The sequence below is a fragment of the Serinus canaria genome, chromosome 5 (assembly GCF_022539315.1).
Source record: "Serinus canaria isolate serCan28SL12 chromosome 5, serCan2020, whole genome shotgun sequence".
Lineage (NCBI taxonomy): Eukaryota > Metazoa > Chordata > Aves > Passeriformes > Fringillidae > Serinus > Serinus canaria.
This window is the reverse complement of record NC_066319.1, coordinates 11,078,129-11,099,141: the sequence shown is the minus strand read 5'-3', so window position 1 is coordinate 11,099,141 and position 21,013 is coordinate 11,078,129. Positions and strand designations below refer to the sequence as shown.

The 21,013-nt window shown below is 45.7% G+C and overlaps 1 protein-coding gene across 2 annotated transcripts in view; it reads right to left on the bottom strand.

The window, feature by feature from the left end:
- The window catches only part of SCUBE2 (signal peptide, CUB domain and EGF like domain containing 2), a 35,921-nt gene that overhangs the window by 13,173 nt on the left and 1,735 nt on the right, over nucleotides 1-21,013 (bottom strand). The window contains exons 2-15 of one of the 2 annotated variants that reach the window (XM_050975374.1): nucleotides 20,299-20,421; nucleotides 19,758-19,883; nucleotides 16,592-16,726; nucleotides 11,135-11,260; nucleotides 10,633-10,749; nucleotides 9,687-9,776; nucleotides 8,452-8,568; nucleotides 7,333-7,455; nucleotides 5,666-5,782; nucleotides 3,250-3,372; nucleotides 2,653-2,769; nucleotides 1,986-2,072; nucleotides 1,217-1,321; nucleotides 154-309 (exon numbers count right to left, since the gene is read on the bottom strand). In XM_050975374.1, coding sequence (XP_050831331.1) covers nucleotides 154-309; nucleotides 1,217-1,321; nucleotides 1,986-2,072; nucleotides 2,653-2,769; nucleotides 3,250-3,372; nucleotides 5,666-5,782; nucleotides 7,333-7,455; nucleotides 8,452-8,568; nucleotides 9,687-9,776; nucleotides 10,633-10,749; nucleotides 11,135-11,260; nucleotides 16,592-16,726; nucleotides 19,758-19,883; nucleotides 20,299-20,421 — 1,662 coding nt within the window. The remainder of the gene's footprint in view (nucleotides 1-153; nucleotides 310-1,216; nucleotides 1,322-1,985; nucleotides 2,073-2,652; nucleotides 2,770-3,249; nucleotides 3,373-5,665; nucleotides 5,783-7,332; nucleotides 7,456-8,451; nucleotides 8,569-9,686; nucleotides 9,777-10,632; nucleotides 10,750-11,134; nucleotides 11,261-16,591; nucleotides 16,727-19,757; nucleotides 19,884-20,298; nucleotides 20,422-21,013) is intronic. The other variant, XM_050975373.1, reaches the window with a different exon arrangement.

The following is a 21,013-nucleotide window of genomic DNA, read 5'->3' as shown; positions in this document are numbered from 1 at the left end:
TCCCTCACTCTTTCTCAAGCAGTAAAATTAATGTTCAAAACAGGAGATACTTTTTATCATCATTTTGCATACAGGCAGAAGTGAAAAATACAGAAATTAAGGAGCAAATGGCAAGAAGCTTCAAAGCGCACCTGGAATCATTTTCCAACCAACCTGTCACCTCCTTCCGGCTCGTTTCAAGCTCAAAGTCCGCAGTGATAAAAATCTCTCTAGTCGCTGCCAGTCTACTGAGGGCTCCAGGAACTTTCTTTCCAGAGCTGCATGTTAGGTTTACATAGTGGAAGCTCTCCATTACTGAATTTTGTCTCTCTGTGTGAACAAAATCAAAGGAAGCAAAAGCTTGGCCAGGTCTGTAATTGAGCGTTCACCGGGGCTCAGCACGTGGGTCATCATGAAGAGTTCAAGAGAGCAAACCACCACCTCCAGGGGCCAGTGAAAGAGCAGTTTGGCCAGTCTCTCACCTGGTGCACCCTCACACAGAGTTATGACCATTCTCATGGCTTCAGTGAGGAAATAAGGTTTAGGTAAAGGAAACCCCCAGAATAAGCTCTGGTTCTGAAGTACATAACTTGTCACTGAGCATTCGGTGCAGTTCCTCAGTGCTGCTCTGCTAAGGACAAACAGTCAGACACACTGATTCATCATATTGTATAATGAATCCTTTCCCCATTTTTTCTTTTATTTTTTAAAGTACTCTTCCTCATTTTCTGCTGACTTTGTAAATTCCCAGGCTATTCTTTCTGCTTTGGAGCAGATGGAAGAGCTGACCTCACTGCATCCATCTGGGGCAGCTGAAGAATGAAAGGAAGACAAGAGACAAGAGGAATAACCCTATGACAATAGAGCCAGCATAAAGGTCAGGAGATTTTTCAACAAGGCACCAGACAGTAAGGAGCAGGTGAGAAAGGAAAGAAGAGAAAGATAAAAAGAGGAAGAAATCAAATTAACAAAAAGAATAATCTTTGATTTTACTGAGAATTTTTCAGCATTACAAACCAAAAAATGATAAGGGCTTTCCTAGCAAGACTGTGAGGAAGACACAAGGAACTCCTGGGATCTGAAATCCTGGGATCTGTTGCAAGAGTCATGGCCAAGCAGGAAGAATTGAAGAGCAGGAAGCCTTCAGTCCTCTATGCTTTGCTTGTGGTGTACTTCATATCTGGAAAGCACTTGAGCTATGGCTCTAACCTGCTTACCTGCATTTTTATATCCATACCTGGTATCATCTGCTCCAGACCTTCTTGAAACATCTCAGTCTTTTTCAAACTACATTTTCCTTCATTTAATTTAAAGGTTACACTTATCTTGATGGCTGAAGCATCTTCAGGAAGAAACAATGAAACATGTTATTTTAAAAAAGAGTAGAAAATTGAGATAGCCTTAATGTCACACCACAATGATGGCAATAAAAAATATGCTGATATGAAGTGATCATCACAGAAAAGCTAATGGGATGTCAGAACCCTCCTGCTGTGAAGCTGGTTCACAACTGGAATTAGAATGAAATATAGTACACTTTATTAGGGAAAAAAAAAAAAAGAGACAGAGAAAGGAGATCAAGACCAGATCTACTATTGGGTGAATTAAATAAGGGTGAGCTGAAATCAAAGGAGATACTTCAAATCATTTCAGGAAGTAGTTTATGTCTATGGCTGTAAATGCCTTCTAAACTTTACAGTCCAACAGCTCAACCTAAACACATTGTGTGTTGCCAGCACTGTCCAGGTTTGGATGAATAAAAGGAGACATAGCTCCTGGCCAAAGCGTTTCTTTCACTACTGATCTTTTTCTTTATTTTTAAGTCTCACTTTGAATGATGCTGATGAAGCAGCATAAGGGGAATTTTCTGCAGCAATTGAACTACAATCATGAGGAAGAGGAAGAAAAAAGTGATTATTGGGGGGGGGAAGTCAACAGAAATACCTTTGTTTTACAGTTATCAATGAAAATAAATCAAACTATGCAACAGTAAATGTGGTGATTACCTAGCCAGCTGGAAGCATTTGCATTTTGCTGCTTTTTCTTAAGCTGAGAGGACCTGCCACAGGTGAGGGTGTAGGCATCCTGTGTTCCTAACAGACAGACAGACAGTAAAGACACAGGCACAGTGCACACACTGAGTACTCCTGTAGCAAAAAGCACATTTTAAATTCATTGACTGCCATTAACACACAATGTTGTTCATAAAATACTCCACATCAGAGCTTGTCTCTTCCCAAGCCATTCAAAGGGTTCAGGAAGAGAAAGAGCATCAGTGCCATAAGCAGCCCTGAGTCCTGTGGGATGGAGGGGCTGTGTGGGCAAAATCCCAGACCCCACGCAGGGCTGGAATGCCTTTGCCCCATTCACCAGTGCCTCTCAGGGCCAATTAAGGAATGGCCCAGGGAGCACAGAGAATTCTTCCCTGTCCTCCCCAGCTTCAAAAAGAAACTTGTGAGAAGGGAATCTGAGGGTAGGGTGGTTATAAAAGACAAGGAAAGAGGGCCTTTCCTGGACACTGCCAGGGATATAGCCCTTTATTATCTGCAGTGAAAGAGCAAAGATCTCTGTTCAATGATTGCTTCTTGGGGCTTTCCTGACAGTGAGGAGGCTGGCCACCCTTACACCCTGTACAGAATCACACTGTGCTCAGTTCTGTCAGCTCTGACTTACCAGAGAACACCTGGACATCTGGAGAGCAGCTCAAAAAGCATCTGTCACTCCCACCACTCTTAAGGCAGTGCAGCAGCACCTTGGGTGACACATTATCAGACAAGGGATCTTTTGTCTCTAAATAGGATAAAACAAACGCTCACAGAATTAAAACATCTACCTTCACCCCACCAATAAATCAGCATGCAGCTGCTCTTGTGGCCAGTACCTGAGAGCACCCATGCAATTAATATGCTGTTCAGGCAGAAAATTCAAGCCCAATAAAATCACTGGAAGATCACAGCACAAAAGTAACTTCCTTTATCATGAGCAAGCCTTCTCATGCAGAGGAACAAAAGGAAATAGAAGAATCAGCTAGATAAAAGCACAGGAAAGAAAGCATCAAAATCCCTCAAAGTATCTCCTGTTTTTGGGGTTGGTTTGCTGTTTGTTTTTATGAGTTTCAACATCACCACCATCGTGCCTTGCTAAAAATTAAAGCAGAATACCAGGAACAATGACTCATACCACTTAACTGGACAGACCATCAAATTTGACTGTAACCACATGGCCCACCAGACACATCAGGAGCAGAAATGTATTTATTAGACACCTTACCAACACAGTCCTTTTTATTCCAGTGTAGCTTGTAGTTAGACTGACACAGGCATTCGTAATCTCCCAGTGTGTTCACACACAGCTGCTGGCAACCCCCATTGTTGATGCTACATTCATTAATATCTGCAGAGGAAAGGCAAAGGTACCTTTAAAAAGTTGCTCTTCCCAAAGTTATGGACTCCAACTTCACTGGGTAAATGTGGACACAAACACTGCTCAGGAGGGTCTTGAAGAGACTTCAGGGATGCTACTTGGACACCCACCTTGAATCATTTTGTCTTCATGGAAATCCCTTGATAAATGTCAAAGCAGACCAAACACTGGTGGCTCACAATTAAAAAATATCCAGCCTCAGCAATGTGATAACAAATCAACTCTAAGAAAGGCAGATCAAGTCAAACCTGTGTTGCACTGTGTCTGCTTAATTAATATTTCCAATTTTAAATAAAAACAGAGAATAGGGCAGGATTCACACTACCCAATACTCCAAAGTGCTCTGATAGATGCAACTGCTGTGGAACACTTTGGCTCTGTGGGCAATCACCACCTTTGTGTCCCCCTTGTCTCTTTTGGCCAATTATCCAATTTTGGAGCCTTGTCCTGCCCAGGAAAGGCCAACAGGAGGAGAAATTACTGACAGCACAGCACAGCACATGCTGCCTGTGGTGCAGCCTTGCATGCTGCTGCAGAATGCACCAGCCAGCAGTGCTGCATGCAGGGGTCAGCACTGGGGCCAATGCTATTTATCCTCCTCATTAAACCTGCATGGTGGGACAAGAGCTCACCCACAGCAAGGTCACAGATGAGACAAAACTGGGAGGAGTGGCTGATGCACCAGATGGTTGTGCCACTATTCAGAGGGACCTGGGCTGCCTGGAGAAATGGGTCAATAGGAATCTCATGAATTTCAACAAAGGGAAATGCAAAGGTCTCAGTCTTTGCTGCTCAGATCCACTCTGAGGAGGGCTTCCCTTCTCTCCCAGAGCTTTATGGCAATTGTACATAAACCCAGAAATCTGCCAGCAGGAAACCTGCTCAAAGTCCCATCTAGTTTGTGCATCTGAGGGTACCTACTTCCACACACACTTATCTCAATGCTAGCAAGCTCTTGTCACTGCTGTCCCCAGACTAGACACCCTCTAAGTGACAATTTATTAGAAACACATTACAAAACCAGTGTGATTTGGGGGAAAAATATGCTTTTAACAGAACTGAGACAGCAGAGGAATAATGGACAAAGAAGGCAACACCTTAAACTGGTACTGCTGCCTTAAATACCACAAAATCAGCCCAAAGCTTTGGTTTTCATTGACCTTTTCTTAGGATTCCAACCTCTCATCTCCAGCACTTACTGACTTCTCCCACAGAGGTCAAAAAATGTATTCTCAGTGTCCTATCAGCTCTGACCATCCTGTGATTGCCAGTCAATGAGGGATGAGGATTAATTAACATCTTCTGCACAGGGGTATAACAAGAAAAGGCTAATTAGCAGCCACAAGCAACATTACAGCTCCATTCCCTCACTGGTAGCCAAAAGAAATGGAATTAATGCAGAGGAATTAATCAGAAGTTGTCTCTCACTAAGTAGAGGACATCACAGTGTTATTCCTTATCCAGATAAGTTCCCATGTTCATCAGGATAAAACAGTGATGTTGTAACTGTAATCTTATTTGCAGAATTTCTAGAGGCAGAGGGTAGAACAGACAGGCACTCAGGGATTTCTGAATTGTTATCTCCAACTGTGCTCATTCAGCCTCAGAAATAAACAGGTCTTACTCAGAATTTAGTAAACTTTGGACTCAGTAAGGTCTTGCCTAAGGCTTCCATAAAACAAGCTTGATTCCATTTAGTGTCCCAGTTATTCATGTTTCCTCATGTTAATTCTGGGAATTTGTCAAACGTTGAGCTTCTATGAACAACTTTCTTTTTCTGTGTAGGAAAGACATAAAAATTTAAGAGTATTAATCTTGGCCAGGGCAAAGTGGCACTACCTCAGCTAAATTCCAGCCTACATCACACAAGGATCTGACATGAGCACCTGCAGAACTGTAATTCTCAGAGTCATTCAGAGCTTCCTGTTCAAGACCTGCTCCACTGCCTTTTCACTGAAGTCAATGACTCTTCTGCGTGTGGAAATTGTATTCAATTATGGACTTCCAAGCACAAAACCCATCAGTTTGTCCTAATAGTTACAGGTCCCTTTTGCATGCACAGTGTAAAGACAAAATCACTTGAGCACAGACAGGAATAAGCAGGATCAGTTCCTCCTTTTTGTGTGTCTCATTATCGCAGCAAGGGGCAAAATTTACTCCGTGGGCTGCCTGCAGCTGCCTCAGCTTGTGTCCTGCAGGCACTGTGAGCAGGGCAGTGGGAGGCTGCCCCTGTGCCAGGGGCTGTGCTGTGTCTGTGACTCACCTCCACAGTGGGTGAAGCCATACAGGGCGTATCCCTTGTTGCAGGAGCACTGGAAGGTGCCGGGGTGGTTGGTGCACGTGTGGTCGCACGCCCGCTCGAAGGAGCACTCGTCGATGTCTGCGAGGGGCAAAGGAGGCATCAGCACCTCTCTGGCTGCCCAGGCAGCCCTGAGGAGCCAGCAGCTGCAGGCATGTGCAGATTTCTGTGAGCTAAGCAGATTCTCTCAAAGCACATCATGTAACATAATGAAATGACAGTTTTTAAAAGAACGCTCCGTTTGCCAAACAAGCTTTTCCTTGGCAAGCGCAAAAACTGCTGTTACATTTTTACAATTATGTTTAAATCACATTATTTCTCTTCTATGGGAGAAGAAAACTGCTGACCAAACTCTTATTTCATTAGGATTGCTCTACATAGAAATTAAGTCTATGAAGGAAAGTACTGCCTTTGTTTTTTCCTCCCTAAATGAAGCTCTGTTTGAATTCACAGCGCCTGATTTCGGTCTGCTGAAAATCACAGTTCTCTCTGAGAATGAACATTCATTATACCATCCAAAGTACCTCAAATTTCTGTGCTAGTACATTTTGCATGCCAGGTAAGGATGTTGCAAGACACAAAAAAAGTTCACATCAACTTCACTAGCACTTTTCATCAGTCTTGTTTTCTTGGGCATGCAGCATGCTATCACTTCTGAAACAGTCTAGGGAAAGCAACAGAAGTGACAGGGGCAAAAGGGAAGTGCAAGTCTTTAAGATACATTCATAAACAGGTTTCATTTAAATAAAACCCCAAACTATCTTGAAAATCAGAGGTTTGTGCAGTAAGTTTTTTTCCATATAAATAGTTGTCCTTCTTTGCCTATTTATAAAGGATAAGAATGCACAAAAAAACCCAGGTGAAAATTACTTTCTCTTGGTCAGTTCAGTTTTCTGAAATTCACCTTTAATGTCATCTGGTTGCCTAGGAAATCTCATAATTCACCGTTTGGCTGACAGAATTGACATTGTTTCATCCTGTTGCTTTTCCACAACCACAGACCATTTTGATCTTCACATTTTTTTGTGCATTTAAGCAGCTTAAATAGAATTGCTAAATGTATATGTACAAACCAGTATAAAGCAAAGCTAATATGCTTTGTTTGTAGGGCTCACAGGAAAAATCCATGTCATCCTCAAAAGCAAATGCTCCATGATGTTTTAGGGAACAGAGATTCCACTCTGTCTACAGACCTATAATTTCATAGATCACATTAAATCATTTTCCTTTAATAATGAGCTCATGGCAACTAAATATCCTATTAGGAAATAATAGTTTCACTGCAATGGTGAATCAGTCAGAAAGATGGAGAGAGAGACATTGCCGAATTTTCCCTGTAAATTATTTTAGGATCATCAAGGCTGGGGGAAGCATTAACCTCATAGAGAGCTTTTTAATATGATGCTGTCTCTGTCCCTTCCAGATAATAGCTCACTGTGCCATTAAACTTATCTCCTACAATAGCATCAAGCCAACTGTATTAACTCAACAGCTGTTTCAGAAGAAAACAATCCAAACTGAGGAATGGAAGTGATTCTGGAGTCCATTATCACTTCATCATTGTAGTAGATGTCCAAGCCACGCTGATTTGTCCTACTTTTGTTGTACCATTGTCTCTCCAGTGCACATACCTTGACAGGACTTCTCATCTGTTAATAATTTAAATCCTTTTCTGCAGCTGCAATCAAAACTGCCAACAGTGTTTTTACAGAAATGATCACAGCCTCCATTATTGGACTGGCATTCATCAATATCTGTAACAAAACAAAACAAAACAAAAAAAAAAGGCTTCAGCAAATTAAGACAGAGCTTCAGCACTCAACCTGCTCCCACTGCCAGATTCAGAAAATAGTCACGTCCAGCCAGTTGGAGGAGCCCAGAAACAAAATCTAGTGAGACTACCACAAATTAAGGAAGGAAGGAAGATCAGATCCAACTCTTAAGAATGATCCAGCCCATTCAGCCCCAGGACAGTGTTATTTGCTCTCATTTAATGTATTCCTGTCAGTTGCATTTGGGTAATGCATTCATAAAAGACCATTCCCTAAGTTCTGTTTGGAAACACTTTGGCTCCAAGGCTCTCTAAGAGGTTTTTAGTATTTTAAACATTCTCTCCGTTTCCTTTCTGTAAGCCCTGCAGAAATCTCAGACAGAGACTTCCTGAACTACCCTGTCCTTTTCATGGCAACATTAGAATGAGGCCTTTATCTAATATTAATTGACTCAGGCCTGGGGATTTCATCATTTTTACTTAGCAGAACAGCCTTAACATCTAATTACTGGAAAAGCAATATAATATACAACCTAACCGTGCCTTTGCTGCTTGCCAGGGCTCTCATTAGAGCTGCTTGGAGCAGTGTGTATTTATAAAACACATCCCTGTTTACACACTGGTATTTACTTGCCAGCTCTCCTGATGCCAGCCAGGCTGGTACCCGCGAGCACCCTGGCACCTGCCAGCCTCAGCCAGCGCTGACCTCTGCTGCCAACAGAGCTGGTTTAGCTCTCCCAAACCTGACCTCTGGAAAACGAGGCACAGGAGGTGGAAGTGGAGAGCAGGAGGGCAGAGAAGAAGAGATTCTCTGCTGGAGATACACCTGGCATAAAGGAAACCACAGCCTCTACCCCTGGTGCAGTCCTTCCTGCGGTCAGACTGCACACAGCGGCTTTCCTCTGGGCACCGGGCTGCCTCTGTTTGGGGATTGTATCTCACAGGACCTGGGAACACCTAAGAGGAGCACACAGCCCACCTTTGCATGTCTTGCCATCGAACTGGAGCGTGAATCCCACGGGGCAGCTGCAGTGCACTCCTGTGGAGGTGTCCTTGCAGGTGCGGTCGCAGCCGCCGTTGTTCACCGCGCACGTTTCTGCCACGAGACAGAGCTCAGCCTTCCCCGGGGAAATCACAGTGGCACCAAGAAACACCATGGCACACCAGGCACAGTCCCAAGCACACTGCTATTCAAACATTCAGCCTAGAGCACACCAGCAGCTGCTAAATACATGTGTTGGCAAAATCCCTGCCTCAGCTACTTCCAGGCTTTTTGTGGGAATTCTACAAACCAAAATGCTGCCTTCTGGGTATCTCACTTGTGTCTGAAACACAAATCCCTGCTCCTTGGTGAGGAATCTGTTACTGACAGTCAGTTTCCTTATGTCCACTGTGAATCCTGGCGGATCCCCTGACACTTCCCACCAATGAGACACCTGGTCACACTCAGCACTACTAAATGAGTTTTCTTAAATCCCTCCCAACTCCCCTTCCCTACTAGCTGTACTCCCAGTCGTGGTGGGTAACACCCTCATGAGCATTCCCTCAGCCTGGGAACCCAGGTGCATTCCAGCCAAAGTTTATTCCTCCAACTCCCTGCTATGCAAACTATGCCTAAACCTCACCAGACCTTGCTAGTAAGCACTCCTAAAACTCCTAAAACTCCTGAAACTCCTAAAACTCAGTGCTTCACATCCTTTAGCGCCCCTCCTCTTGTCATCAGTCTAACCACCTCAGTCAGTCTGACTGCCTGGACAAATACAACTTTACATGGCATGTATTGATTGAGAGAGCTGCAAAGAGCACTTTTTTATGTCTGCTTTGTGAAATCTGCTTTTTAGCTCTGTATCCTCATTTTCTGCAGCATTAAGCACATGCTGCTTATCATCAAGTTTTGAGAGCTTTACTGGTTTATTCCCTCCCAGCCTCTCATCTCACATGCAGGATTGGCAGGCTGTGTCCAACCTCCAAGGGAAGACAGAGTGCATCTTCTGTCTTCCTCTGTCATTCTTTTTGAAAACAAGGCTATTCATTACATGTCTGAACATTAGGGAATAATATTATTTCCTTAAGAGAGAGTCGATCATCTCAGGCAGATTTCAGCCCAGAGCTGAAGGTTACCATAAAAAAAAAAAAACAAACAAGCCCCACACTAATTCTTCAGTCTAAAAGGTTTCAACAAGCAGCAGAATTATTATGGATCAGCACTTTTACCCATAAGCAAGCGTCGCTTCACTCTCTTGTCCACATCAGCTGCTGCTGTGGTGTTTCCCTCAGAAACTTCAACAGCAGCTTCTTCCCTCTCTGTAAGGAACACGAAAAAAGCAAGTCAGTAAAGGTGCCCTGACCAGAGCCCTCACCTGACATCCAACACACACAAACAGCTGCATCTCACACTGAATCAGGGACAGTCAGAACTGACCAGGCAGAAATCAGTTGTTTTTAAAGAGCAAGTAGTAATAAAAATCATGAAGACCCTTCAGTCAAAACCATGAGAACGTTTTGCTTTTGTGGCTTCTTTACGAGTGGTGTTTGCTTCAGTATCCTTAAAAAAACAAAAGATGTGCTACAGATGTAGCAAACAGCAGCAAGATGAAAGAGCTAACTGAGCTGCTCTGTTAGGAGTGCTCTGTCATCATCCATCCTGGGCTAATTACAACAACCAGCCACTCATGCCTCAGCATTTGATTTCAATCAACAAACAACAAACTCTCCCAGAGTCTGCAAGAGTTTATAAATCTTAAGTGCTTTCTTTACTGGGTAACTGCCTTGCCAAAACTATACATTAATTGATTTCAGAGTCCCAGTTTTTACAGACATGCTCCTTGCTTACTCTCTCTGGCTCACACTGCTGAAGAAACTGAACCTAAAATATCCCAGAGGGAGGGAAGCCTGCTCTGGTTAGTGACAGGCCTCCTGTTTCAGGGGGACCAGTGATAATTACAGATTGCAACAGTATTAGGTAGCTACTTAAACAGGGAAGCATCACTTGCCTGGACCCAAGCAACTCACCCATGCACTATCAGGTTCCTTAATTTTCAGCTCCTTGACATCTTCTAGCCATACCATTATGAGGAGCATTAATCTTGCCCACACAGCACCATACCACCCCTGGAGCTGGCCACCCCCAGCAAAGCTCTTCCCTGGAGTGCATACTGACCCAGGCAGGTTTTGCCATCCACGTGCATGACGTACTTGGGGTGGCAGCCGCAGACGGGCCCGTGGTCAGCATCGTCACACGTGTGCTGGCAGCCCCCGTTGCCGTGGTTGCATGTCACTGGGGAGAGAACACATGGCACCACCACTAGCACTGCCAGCACCTCTGGAGCACAGTGCACAATCCCACTGCCATCTGAGTGCCACCTTCCCAACATGCCCCTGTCCTGAAGGGCTCTGTGAGAGTGAGATGCTGTACAGCTCTCTCAGGGAGCTGAACTTCCCGTTGTTATCCATGATGGCACAACTCCCAGACTACAGACACCAGAGCAATCAACAGAGCTGTGAGACAGTGTCCAGAGAAGACCTCAGTTCTGGTTCAGTTCAAACACACACAGCTCAGGTGTGTCATGTTAGCTCAAACACACCCAGTCCCATCTCACTGCTAACAGAACACTGGTTCTGTTCACTTTGCAAACCATAAGCTTATGCAGAATGTTGCCTACAAATGCAGCTCCTCTGGTTCTTGGACAGCTCAAATCCCGGTCGGCATTCACAGGCAACTCCTCCTTTGGGTGTTTCTCTGCAGATGTGGGCACAGCCATGGTCTTTGTTCATGCAGCTCATGCCTTCTGTGAAACAGGAAAGGTACAAGAGCATCAGCACCCTCAGCAGCTCTGTGTGCAGGCAACAAGGTCACTTCAACACACACACAGACTAAGCCTCTAACTCTGGGGAGGCTCTGCAGGGCTGGCACAAGAAGTTTCAGCTCACAGAGAGGAAAGGCAGCCAGTCCAGTCCTGCAAAGTCAATGGTCCCAAGGTTTCTCCTTCTGTCATCTTTTCTCTGCCTGTTCTTTGGCTGCAAGGTCAAAGAGCAACATCCACAGATTTGTACAGCACCTGCAGTCTCATCCAATGCTCTCACTTTGTACTTCTAGGTGTTCATAAACCTCCTCATTTCTTTTATAAAAGTGGCAATGTCCAAGTCTAAAGTGAAGTTCTTATTTCTCTGCTTAAAAGAGCAGCCAGCAGACACAGGAATGTTTGGAACAGCAATCACAAGGGTCATCCCAATTTCAATTCCTGGCTTATAAAGCAGATTCCCAGAGTCATAACCTACCTCAGCAGTGACCAAGTGCTGAGTCCTATCTCAGAGCAGGCCAATGTGCAGATTGCATACATGCTGTGCATTAATTATCTTTATTGTTAATCATTTTGTTTTAATTTTTTTCTGATTTCAGTACACACCACCCAAGAAAACCTCACTGGGTATTATCACAGTGTTCTGTATTTCTACACATCTTCCCAGTTAGACAGAATTTAGTGCCAGTGTCTGCTTTAACCAAATGAAGAACCAGTGTGACACTAATGACTGGATTTCTTTTGCTACACCTCCTGTCATTTTTATCTCTGCCAGCTCATGCACAGAACTCAATTGCCAGAATGTTTTTCCCACCCTTTGCAAAAAATATAAAGTCAATTAAACAGGGAGGAATAGTTTCTAAAACTATTGCAAAGGTTCTTTCTCCTTTCTCCATGGCTCAGTGCAATCAGGGTCTTTGCCATTTGCTAGAAGGTGGTACAGCCTGTACACACACAACACAAAAACACCCAGCAGCTGGCTGAGTTACCCAGTGGGATCAACAGACCAAATTGAACAAATAGGTGTTCTTTTAACAGAATGCCACAGACCTTTGATGAAGTCCTCTACAAAACCAGGAAAGAGAAGATATCTCAGTGCTCTCCTTGGGTGTACAGAGAGCACACCTTTACCATCAAATCCTCTGCCTGGGCACATTTGGCTTTAAAAGGACAAGTCACACCAAAATGCTCTTTCTTCCCAGTGAGAGCATTCCATTTGTGAAGACCAAGTGGAATATTCTTTGGCTGCAAGGGCTCATCCCACACCACCCCAGTGAACTCTGGAGCTGAGCAGATGCACAGCCAGGAGCAGAAGAGCAAGGCTGACCATGCTGCAGAAAAGGGACTGTCAATTCCACACCCTGGATATTTTTACCCTTACACAGCCCTTTTTCCAGCCTCACTGCTAAGTGAATCAAACCCACTGCACTGTGAGGCAGAGGTCAGCTCCTCACCATTATCCCACTGCACTTCAATTAGGTCCTTTTTCCACACTGCTGTTCTCACCCCCTGGAGCACCAGCTACAGGACCCTTTCTCTATTAAGACAGCTTTAAGCAACAAAAGAATGGACATTGCAGAGCCCAGATTATTCTGCTCTGCTGGCTTTTTGATTCCTTTCCCACAGTGAGGGCTCTCCAGAAGCCCAGCAAGACAATGAGACTTCAAATCCTGCAGCACACAGGCACAGCCCAAGGAGCCCTCAGGAAAGCTGTCACCCATTATTGTGTCAGCCAAGGAAGGAGACAACCCATGAGGCCACAAATTAGCCTCATTAGCTCTGGTGTTTTTGTGAAAGTTCTGGTCTTAAGCACGCAGTATGGTTTGGTCTGTCAGCTCAGGGGGGTTAGAGAGCATTAAGAGAATTAGCAGCTTAGTTTCTGTCAACAAAGTTATTCTTTTGTCTCTATTGAGCTCCCAAAGGGGAAACTGCTCAAGCAGGTACTTTGGTAAAGTTCACTGGCACCAAACAAATGGTTTATATGCTCCATTTGGGATTGCTCCATTCTGAGAGAGCAGACTTCAATCAGGTCTCCACAGAAAGCTCAGACTGTGCTCTCCAGACCAGGATGCATTTTAATAACAAGGTATCCATTGTGGAACCAGGTATTCCACCAAACCCACCAAAATCCAGCTGACCCAAAAGGCAGCTTCATAGAAGATACCCACACCCACACATTCCAGCATTTCTTTGGGACTGCTCTTGTTTCCAAAGCTGGGAGATCTCTCTCAGCCCCATTTTGCAAGGTTGTATGATAAAGGAAATGTCTGTAAAGCCATAAATGCTGTGTGGCTGCAAACTCCTGGGTGGACACAAAGTCTCCCAGGTCACATTGTTCCAGTGCTGTTGCAGTGGCAGACTGTGGTCCAGAAACAAACCCCGCTCAAATTTTGCAAATTTTACTTCCCAGACACACGATTTCTCCTGTAGGAGACCCTGCCCTACTGACCCACCAATATCTGGGGATGGATTGTCCCACTCAGCCAGGAGAGGTGACTCCAGTGCCTGTGTGCTTGAACAGACCCTGAGCCAGGTGAGACCTTTCTGATGACTGGACCTTCTTGAGGTTAGCCAGCAAACCTGAGCTCTGAGCACGCCTGTCACCAGCAAAACACAGGCAAAAAAAAATCCAGCAGTATTTCCCAATCAGGGCACACTAAATTAATCTCTTACATGTATGATCTGGGTTTAAACATCTATAATTTTTTGCACAGAAGGTGTCAGGATAACATTCCCAATCTGCTAAGAGCATTAGGGCTCCATTTAGGGCAGGTGCAATGGTGCAAAGAGCCACCAGACATTCTGAGAGAACAGAAGAATGGGGAGGAGCATCAGCCCAGCCAGCAGAGCAGGACATCCCAGGAATGCTTTAGTCTTTCATCACATTTCTCACATCCTTGTGTTAAGGCAACTTTTCCCCAAAAGCTCTCCAGCTCTCCCTGCTCTCTGCAGCCAAGGCCCCAAGAGTGACAGCTGGGATGGTGCCCTGTGGGTGAGTTCACACAGCATTCCAAGGTGGCTTTCCTCCCACAGATCCCCTCCATTCCCACCAGTTCAGCCCAACAAGCAGAGCTATGACTGTGAGATACCACAAGGGAGAGCAGCAAGGTTTGCCAGCCAGAGCAGCAGCAGCCACAAAGATGCACTAGGTATTTACTCACAAAACACTCTGGTTTTCCCTAAGTTTTTGTATTCCCTCATATGGAGCAGGTGGAGCCCAGAAACGAGGTGCACATGCATGGCTGCCCTGCCAGCTGCTTTAACAGCCTCCCGAGGTAATTCCTTCTCCCACACAGATGAAGAACAGCTCATTCCAGCAGGAAAACAAGGGATAAAATACAGGAGTGTGCACAACTTCCCAGGACACCTTCAGTTCCTGTGGTTTAACCTCCAGGTCACTCTGCTTCTGGGTGTTTAAAGGGCAATATTGCAGCCCAGAGGGAAAATCTCCAAGGCATTGATATAGGAAGAATCTTAATGGGGCTGGGAGACAGGGAAGGAAATATTCCCTCACCTGACAGCTAAGAAGCAAAACTGGATAGATGGTCTAGGCAGGAGGAGCCAAAACCTGCTTTGATCAGTGCTGTGAGGTCTCAGAACCAACAAACACTGAGTAATGCATACACAAGGCAGAGAACAGAAGTCCCAGAAATGAGCAGAAAAGCAGAGAACAAAGTGAGGGGAAAGATAAAGAAGTGAGATTTGGCTTACAACAGACATGCCCACCCAAGGGAAAAAAAAAACAAAAGGTAAAAAAAAGGTGGGGAATCCTGAGCAGAACTTTACAGTAATGAAGGGGGGAGGGGGCAAGGTAGAAGGGAAAGAGTCACAGCATGAAACCTGCAAAAATGGCTTTTAAAGAAAGCAAAACAAGCACCTCAGTGTTTTACTGAGAAGAAAAAAAATGTATCAGGCAAAACAGTGAGCCGAGTTTTTTTCTTATGACTGGTTTTGATAAAGATGTATTTTATTAGATAGTTTTTAATGGAAAAAAAAATCCATATTTTTGGCCTCTTTGTTTTTCTTTTCAAAGAAAAATACCTATGTTTAAGTGGGTGTTTGGTGTTATGGAAAAAGGGCCTTTTAGGGAGGAAAAACCATTAAGAGAAATTAAATGCATCTTTAAGAAAAAAGCCAGAATTCCAAAGGTGCAAATAAAGGAACTAATATTAGTGACAGGGAGTGCTGCTGCTGTCAGCTCAAGAGAGCAGAAGGCACTCAAGTAGCAGCAAGCATGAAAAAAGAGTTGGAAGATTTTTTTTCTCTTGGCATCAAAGACAAGGAGTTCAAGCAACCAATTTCTGTCCTTAGGGAGCTCCTCCAGGGGTGCACACAAACTCCCAGCCCTGCTGTGCCTTGTCCCACCACTGCTGCCCTCCTGCCTGCCCCCACTCCTGGCCAGCCCCTGTAGTGGCAACCTGGGCCATGGCCTGAGGAGCCACCCTGCCCCCGTGGGACCAAGGGCCAGAGGAGCTGAGGACACAAATTCTTAATCCAAACAGAAGATCTATTCAGCTCTGTCAGATGACAGCCACCTCAGCACCCTCATCTGTGGATGGCCATATATGTCTACAAATGTTGATCTCTTCACTTTGGGGATTTTTAGAGTGAGATTTGTTTATTCATGCTCAGATTCCTCTTATAGTTATGCCAACAATAAGCCATAGATTAAAGAAAGCCTTGCAGCTTTAAGCACTTCTCACTAAGATTTTCACTGTACAGTTCAATGGACAACTCCCTGATCTGAGCAACCACTTTAAAGCATTCCCTAAGGGCATCCAAAATAATTTTGTTCCATCTGATGTCTAATTAGATATCCAAGACTCTGATCTCTCAAAGGTCGCTTCACAAAGGTTTCACTCAAAACAAAGCACGGGATTTGAATACCTTTGGGGCTGACAAACAATAAATCTCTTAGCTGAAACCTAAACATCACACGGGGAATCTAAAAGGTATCCGAAGGTAGTGCAGCCATTGCCCTGTAACTAAAGCCCCTGAAAATGCCCAGAAGCTCCATTTGTGGCCGTTCCCCGGGCTAGGGCAGAGTTTTGGTGCCCAGCAGGGCGGCAGAGCCGGGGGTGCAGCAGCACAGCCTTCCACAGGCTCAGCACCGCAGACACGCAGCCTGCAGCACAGAGAGGAAGGGATGCAGCTCTTCAAAGGCACTTAGAAGATCCTGACACACTGCTCCGTTCAAAAGCAGCGAGGACTTCAAGACCTTTCATAGCTTTGAAAACATCAACCTAGGAACACTTGGGAAGGTGGTTTGGCGCTTTTGGCCCCGGCAGCGGCCGCGGCTCGGGCCGGGGCGGGCGGTACCTTCGGAGCGGTGGATGCAGGTGTGCTGGTTGTCGCTGAGGAAGAATCCCTCCTTGCAGCGGCACTCGTAGCTCCCCACGGTGTTGACACAAACGTGCTGGCAGCCACCGTTGTTGAACATGCACTCGTCTGTGTCTGAGAGAGAGAGGGAAAGACAGCGATGAGCTCTGTGCCCTCACCCGGGCACGGCACAGGCAGACATCGGCTCGGGCTGGAGCCCCCCGGGAGCTGAGACACCGCGGGGGCTGCGCTGCTGTCAGCCTCGGGAAAGGGCATTGCTGCTCCTGCTCTGGCCGGCTGTGCCCTCTGCCCGAGAGCCACGGAGCTCCCAGCGCTGCTGTCAGCCTCGGGAAAGGGCATTGCTGCTCCTCTGGCCGGCTGTGCCCTCTGTCCGAGAGCCACGGAGCTCCCAGCGCTGCTGTCAGCCTCGGGAAAGGGCATTGCTGCTCCTCTGGCCGGCTGTGCCCTCTGTCCGAGAGCCACGGAGCTCCCAGCGCTGCTGTCAGCCTCGGGAAAGGGCATTGCTGCTGCTGCTCTGCCCGACAGCCAGGGCTGGCCAGCCCAGCCGAGCAGAGCTGATGGCCGCAGCCTTGGCAGAGCCAGCCCAGCAGCCCCAGCAGCCAGGGGACATTCCCTGCCCTCAGGGCAGCTCCAACCCACAGCCCAGGCACATCCAGCTCAGCAGGCACATGTGGCCCTGGCTGCCTCCGTGGGACAGCCACCCTTTGGCTCCAAACCCATCCAAGCTTTAAAGGCTGCAGCGGGTTTAGTTCTTTAATTTGAGATTTCTTTTTCCCAGGAAGCTCCATATCCTGAAGCAAAGGTGGAACAAGAAAAATACAAGCCTCAAAATAAATTCAGCTAAAAACCCATCCCCTGCTCCTTACTTTCACCCTAGCTGAATTCACACACCACATCTCCTCTGGTGCTTGGTGTGCCACCCTCCTCCCTCGAGCCTAGGACATCACCACTCACGATCAGGGCTGCTGCTGTGCTGACTGACTGCAGTCAAGGACAACAGCAGAAGTTCTGGAAGCAGTTTCAGTCTTGATTTTGCAACATTCAGAGTCTCAACAACACCAGAGAACACAGAAGCGCTCTGCTTGCAAGATAACCAAGAGAACCAAAGAGTAGAAAAACTTCAGCTAAGCCTCTGAACAACAGGATGCCCATCCCACCCTGCAATTCTTTGGAATTTTACCCCTCAATAAGCACAGGTTTCTGTAACCACGACTGCCAAATACTTCTTCTAGCCTAACTTTCAGAAATTTTAGCAGGAATTAAAAAAACACTCAGTCCCTTAAAAACAGAACAAAACCTTGCTGAGGCAAAGCACTGGTCTCATTTGCAAATTCATCTGTAACACCATGTTTGCTCCCTGTTCTGTTCATTGTTCCTGGCTAATAGTACAATGTTTTTAATTTAACATTGTAGCATTTCTGGCAGAAAACAGCTGTCTTTTTAAAAAAAGAGGAGAAAGAGAGGCTTTTAGTAAGAGGCATAACACAGTATTACAACAGATTTAATGTCCACTGAAGGCAGTGAGTAAGCCAATTGGATGCAAAGGAATGTGACCTGCTGGAGAAAAAGAGCAGGCTGACATATCTCCATCACAAAGAAGCTGAGTATTTTAGAGTTCTGCAGCGATGTGAATGTGCAAACAATCATGAATAAACAGCCACCACGAGTCTTTAGTGCTACAGATTTGAACTCCAGCAGATGTTTCTGTCTTACAGACCTTGGAAAGCTTTCAAAAAAATCATCTCTTTCCAACAAGTAATTGTCTATTTGGCTTAAACCCAGGCACACAGCAGAGATCTTCAAAAATAAGGGTGAGAGGAGGGCAACCCTGGCGTGAACAAAGTAAATAAACAGATTAAGAGAAGATGTGATCCAATTTGCTGCATGCCAAAATATTTATTTAACGTTTACATCACAACTCAAAATTGGCACATCTCTGGTAAAAACCTCACTGTATGTCAATGACATTTTGGGTTTTTTTATTTTATAGGTCTGCCATGCAATGCTGAGCAGCTTCCCAGTGACATAGCAGGTGGTAGATTTTGGTCTGAGTTATGTCAGTGGTCACAAACAGCTCAGCTGAAGCATGCCCTGGGTACAGAGAGAATACACACATGCCTCTTGGTGCCAGTGTGCTCCTTCACAGCCAGCCCTCCACAGTAACCTCAGCTGAACTCCACTCTGTGTTTACACAAACGCAAAAATAAGATGGATGTTCTGTTATTTTAAAGTATCCACAGATACTTGGTTTCCCTCTCTACTTTACTGAGATATCTGGAACCTGGGGAGTTCACCCTCTCCTCCACTTACACCGTAGAAAGCTGGGCAGGCAGCAGGTTCCCAGCAGGAAAACCCAACACAATCCCACTGAACACTCCAGAGTTTTCTGATTTGTCCCAGCAGAAGACACAGCCTGGGGATGGCCTGACCCCCACCTGATGTGCCACACACTAGTGGGAGTAGCCAGCCAAATTGACTTCAATTTTGCAGTGAGAGCAAGGTTCCCTCTGACTGCCATGGTTGTGGAAGCGTGTCCAGGCACATCCACACGAGTGCAGCACTAGAGGAAAACTGAGCCATCTCTGACAAAGCAAATGGCACAGGTGGCACAGGTGGCACAGGGTGAGCACATGGTGCCCAGCTGGGGTGCAGGAAGCAGGACAGCTTCACCAGCTGGAGGCTCAGTCCCTCTGCTCTTCAATGGCACCCATCACACACAGCTACTGCACACAGCCATCCTCTCCTTTTGGGAACACTCAGAGTGAGAAGCCTCCACATCACATATAGATTTGAGAGAGAAGATCCCTAAGCCTGGAAACACACCTGACAACTGATCCTAAGCTAACTGTGGGACAGAGAGGACAATAATAGCACATGTTCCTTGATATAAATTCCTTTAGCATAATAATAGATGGCATTTGGCACACTTAAACCCAAAGCAATCCACAGAAATATAGCACACTTCTCATTTACAGAGGGGGAAAGAGGCGTGCTGGCATGGTACCTCAGTACCTGGAAAAGACTCACAAGCAACATTCCCTCTCTCTGCCCTGAGAGAGCCCAAGAGATGGGCAGGTGCTGCCCATGGATGCAGCCACAGGGGTGTGTGGCAGAGCACCACCCTGCCCGTGAGCACACTCCTTACCCAGGCAGTTGTGGCCATCGTGAGCCAGCATGAAGCCATCGTAGCAAGTGCAGCGGTAATTCCCTGGAATGTTGAAACACTCGTGGACACAGCCCCCATTGAAGTCGTTGTCACATTCATCAATGTCTAAGGAATAAAGCAAAAGTCAATATGATGGATGCTTGCCTGAGTGTTATAGACAGGGATGGGACTGCCTAAATGTGAGCACCAACTGCTGTCCAAAATGGTCATTGTCTTGCAAACACACTATATGTAATGCATTTCTTGCTGAATGGCTGAGAAAACACCCCAAAACCCCCTTGCAGCTTTACCTTATGTTTTTTAAAGCCATGAACAACAAACTCATTATCAGGCTGAGTGAAATGAACAGGTGAAAATCCAGGCAAGGTTGGCCTTTGGTTTTGTACACAAGAAGTAAATCAGGTGACAAAACAATGACTATTTTGATTTTTAAATCATCCTTCGTTATTTTCAGTGGTTCTGTTTTCTCAGCAGTGCTCCATGCTGACACAGACAGAACGCCGTGCTCTGCTCCCTTTACCTTCACATTTCCTCCCTTCGCCGGTATAACCCATTTTGCACATGCACTTGTACAGCTTGGGGGTGTTCTGACAAATAGCATCTGGGTGGCAGTCATCCAGCCCCAGGGCACACTCGTCCACATCTGTGAAAAGACAGCAGGCTCAGGAGGGACGTCAGCAGGAGGAGAACAGGGCACATCTCCTGAACACATCCCTGAGGAGGTGACAAGGCTGAGCACCCCTCTGTGGCATCTACAAGAATATTGTGTGGTTTTGTGTGTCAGGACAGAAACAGGCAGAGACAGCACCTGCACTTCAATTCCTGTCATATTCTGCCTGCATACAGATATATTGGTATGCAGTTCAGATAAGCCCATGGTGAGCTTTTGTGCATGTTTATAAATGCATCCAAAACAATCTCGTAAGGGTTAGGTGCTCCGTGAAATTCAGCTGAAAGGTTCACAGAGATTCAGCAGAGATTGTCAATCTTTCTAATTAACATTGAAAGAGTTCTTGATCACAGCCATGCATCACCTGCAGGAAGCCCAAGGATTTTTAAACAAACAAGGGGAGAGGACTGAAATGTACTTTCAAAGCCACCACCACCAAGTTAAAAGACTGACTTACCCTTAAACAGATGTACAATCGTAAAATATTTTTTTTTAATACAAGAATAGTATCTGGGGAGCAGCGCTGCCAAATCACCTGGCCAACCATCTCAAAGCACAGCAAATT